We start from the raw sequence: 3916 nt of genomic DNA on the forward strand, positions 1-3916 counted from the left end.
CATAGTGAAGCTACATTCTTCATTTTCCTGTCCATGTATGCAGGACACAATACGTATTGAATATTTGAAGGATTGAATACACAGGTAGTGTGTATATATGGTAGATGAAATCGAGTCTCTTATTCCAAACTACAAAACTGGACAGTGCAGGAAAGGTTAAGTTGAGATTCAACAGAGCACAAGAAAATGTGTGTACACACCTAAAAATTTTGGGGTTGGTAAGATTTAAAAAAAAAAAAGTTTTTAAAAGTAGTCTCTTACACTCACCAAGTCTGCATTTATTTAATCAAAAATACAGTAAAAACAGTAATTTTGTGAAATATTATTAAAATTTTAAATAACTCTGTATACTTAATGTAATTTATTCCTGTGATGGCAAAGCTGAATTTTCAGCATCACTACTCCAGTTTTCAATGTCACATGATCATTCAGATCATTCATTCTAATTTGATGATCGCTGATTTGATGCTCTAGAAACATTTCTTATTATTAATGTCGAAAACCGTTGTGGTGCTTAATATTTTGGGGATAAAAATAGGATGCATTTTTCAGGATTCTTTGATTAATAGAAAATTCAGCATTTATTTGAAATAGAACTCTTTGGTAATATTATAAATGTCTTTAACATCACTTTTGTTTAATGTATCCTTGCTGGATAAAAGTACTGTTTCTTTAAAAAAGAAATTTTACAGACCCCAAACTTTTGAACGGTAGGGTATGCATGTGGGTCAGTGACAAGGACTATGAAACTCCAAGTAGAAGATTCCAGTGCTGAAAACCCCCCATCACGATCAACACACTCCCACTGCTGCACAGATCCAGTGTTTCTTGAAGACCCGGGGTTACCTGCCACTGACCCGTTATCAATGAGCTTGCACGAACTCCCTGAAGTTCATCTTTCAGTGAAGGTTTACATCTGCTCAGAAGGTTAAGTGTGTCTGACAGCTGTTTTCTTTGCTTTCCTGATTTGTGAGACTCACTGTTAAGGGTGGAATTGTATGTGGTTTTAGTGTTTCTTTGTGTCCGCTTCAGTCCAGAGAAGAGCATCACCTCTTTTTGCATCTTACAGGCAGCTCAGTCTCTCCTCCTCTTCTTCAACCAAACCCCTAGAGCAGGGGAAAAAAAAAAAAACTCAATCTGCTTTTATTTGACTCAAAGCTTAGCCTGGGGCATCTGACACTTTTTACACCCTAGTAAGAGCAATGTTAAATCTAAATTTCATCTGCACTAGTGAAGTTAGGGCAACTATTACAACCCCAATCTCATTGTCACATGGTTCAATGTAACACTAAACTAAGGATTATCTATAGGATATATAGATTATAAGGATAAGTGCAATGTCTGTTCAGAGGCTACACAGATGCTGGGATAAATGGTGTAGAGTCTGTACCGTTTTAAACTTGTAATGACGCTGAATGTGGCATCAGAGATACTCGTCGACAACCAGCATCTGGCAAAAACTACATCTGGGATTTTTCACAAGCCAAATGCCAATGGAGATGGCAGCACAGTGTCATTTGGGGTTTGTGGAGCAGACAGCTCTCTAAAATCTGCAAGAACATACAAGCCAAGCCTTCATCTCTTATTCATCAAGGATGAGAAAGTGGCAGTAATATGAAAGTAGTATATTGAGAAAAATTTGTATATCTTATTGCAAGGGCCAGAAGGCACAGAGGTGTGATATCAGCAACCTGGCCTAAGACAAAACCGTCTCTTTTTGTCCATTTTAATGAGCTATTGTTTGTAAAGTGGTCACTTCCTAAACCTCTAGGGGCAGGAAGCCCTATTTTAGGGGCATTTCAAAAGATTAAGGTTATGTGGTGGATGCGTCATGCCACACACATCAGTGCAGATGGGGAGTATTCCCAATCCGGTGATGCCACAAAAAAAAAAACATGTTTAGGGAAGGAGGAAATTAGCTCATGCTTTCTGCAACTGTAAGGGAATGCACTTCCTGTGACCCATCTTGGCCTCAGGAACGAGGGCACCATTCTTAGGTATGTCTTCCTTATGTATTGTGTCACTCATTTACCCTGCAGTGCAATGACATAATTCAACAAACATATATTCTATTAATTGTTTTTTTTAAATGTTTTATTCATTCAAATATTTATTTTGTCTTTGCTCCATTATTGTCAAATTTACCATTTTCATAATAAAGCATAATCAAACTATATATTATTATATTCTACAAAGTATACATAGAATGTAACAATTTATTCTGTTGTGAGGAAATTCTGAGAAAAAAAAAAAAAGTTAAAACAGACTTAAAAGGAAACTGGGAGTAGTGCTTTCCTCTGGGGGGAAAACAAATATCACATTCTGATACCTTGTAATAGTAATAGCTATTTAATAATCAATTGTAATGGTAAAAGCACACCTCTGCAACAAGCTGAATGATTTACACAACCGTTCAAAAGTTTAGGGTCAGTAATATTTTTTTTATATATATTAATATTTTTCAAAAGTTACAATAAAGACATTATGATGTAACAAAAAAATGTCCATTTCAAATAAATGCTGCTCTTTGAACTTTCTATTCATCAAAGAATCCTGAAAAATAACATGTTTTCCACAAAAAAAAAAAAAAAACATTTTCAAGTTTTCAACAGTGATAATAATAATAAATTTTTCTTGATCACCAAATCAGCATAACAACAAATCAGAAGGATCATGAGACACTGACGACTGGAGTAATGAATGCTGAAAATGTATCTTCACATTACAGGAATAAATTAAAATTTTAAATGCATTAAGATAAAAAAAAAAAAAACGATTTTAAATTGCTATAATATTTGACCCTTAGCTTTCACTTTTAGTCTATTTAACTTTTTACTGTATTATTGATCAAATAAAAATATGATGACCAAGAGAGACTTTTTTCAAAAATATTTAAATATTTCACTGATCCCAAACGTTTGAATGTTAGTGTATCATGTTAATGTATGAGCAATAATAAAAGCAATGCTTGCCTTCACACAGCACCACTAATGATCGTCATAACATGCATCACCTGTAAGCAGCAATTTCGATGTCTAGATTCATCTTCTGATTCAGCAGTTCTTCATAGTCCCCACTCTGATCCTTCATCTGGAACTGAAGATCAGCCTCCTCCTCCTCCAGCTGACAAATGTAATTCTGAACAGAGACAGCACAGTGGTGAGATATTGAGAACTGCTGCAGTAGAATACGATCAGTGAGCGTTTGTACCTCCAGCTCCTCTATCTCCTCCAGGTATTTGGCTTTCTTGGCTTCTATTTCAGCCTCCAACTCGTCTCCACGCTTCTCCAGCTCTGTCATCTCTTTCTGCAGCTCTGCAATCTACAATCACACATATACAGCACCAGTAAAGATTTGGACACACCTGACTGAATGTATGTGTGTGATCTAAGGCTTGTGATTAAATGTTTAAAATGATGTACGGATGCATGCATTTTTATTTATTAAAAATATATAAAATAAATAATGGATGAGACAAGATGGTACAGCACAGCCAACAATCGTCCACAATACTCTTTAAAAGGCATCTTAGGTGGCATCCCATGAAGTTGGCCAGAGTGTACAGAGCTATAATCTAGACAAAGGGCAGCTAATTTAAAGAAGCTAAAATATAAGAATGTTTTATTTGTTTAAAGGGGTCATATGATGTGATTTAAATTTTTCCTTTCTCTTTGGAGTGTTACAAGCTCTTGGTGCATAAAGAAGATCTGTAAAGTTGCAAAGACAAAAGTCTCAAATACAAAGAGATATTCTTTATAAAAGTAAGTTGTCAACCACGGCTACCTAAAACGGCTCGTTGTAACACGCCCCCACATGTCTACGTCACGATGTGCGAAGATTTGCATAACACCGCCCAAATGTGCACGCAAAGAAAGAAGGCGTAACTTTGATTCTCGCTGTAGTATTGTTGTTGCCG

General features: G+C 35.8%; 1 protein-coding gene across 1 annotated transcript in view; it reads right to left on the reverse strand.

The window, feature by feature from the left end:
• Positions 1 to 655: 655 nt before the first annotated feature.
• The window catches only part of LOC107752021 (neurofilament light polypeptide-like), an 8939-nt gene continuing 5678 nt past the window's right edge, over positions 656 to 3916 (reverse strand). The window contains exons 2-4 of the mRNA XM_016567868.1: positions 3211 to 3321; positions 3014 to 3138; positions 656 to 1106 (exon numbers count right to left, since the gene is read on the reverse strand). Of these exons, the coding sequence (XP_016423354.1) occupies positions 1064 to 1106; positions 3014 to 3138; positions 3211 to 3300 (258 nt within the window). The 5' untranslated portion in view covers positions 3301 to 3321 and the 3' untranslated portion in view covers positions 656 to 1063. The remainder of the gene's footprint in view (positions 1107 to 3013; positions 3139 to 3210; positions 3322 to 3916) is intronic.

The sequence above is a fragment of the Sinocyclocheilus rhinocerous genome, unplaced genomic scaffold, assembly GCF_001515625.1.
Source record: "Sinocyclocheilus rhinocerous isolate Xijiao unplaced genomic scaffold, SAMN03320098_v1.1 scaffold662, whole genome shotgun sequence".
Classification (NCBI taxonomy): Eukaryota; Metazoa; Chordata; class Actinopteri; order Cypriniformes; family Cyprinidae; genus Sinocyclocheilus; species Sinocyclocheilus rhinocerous.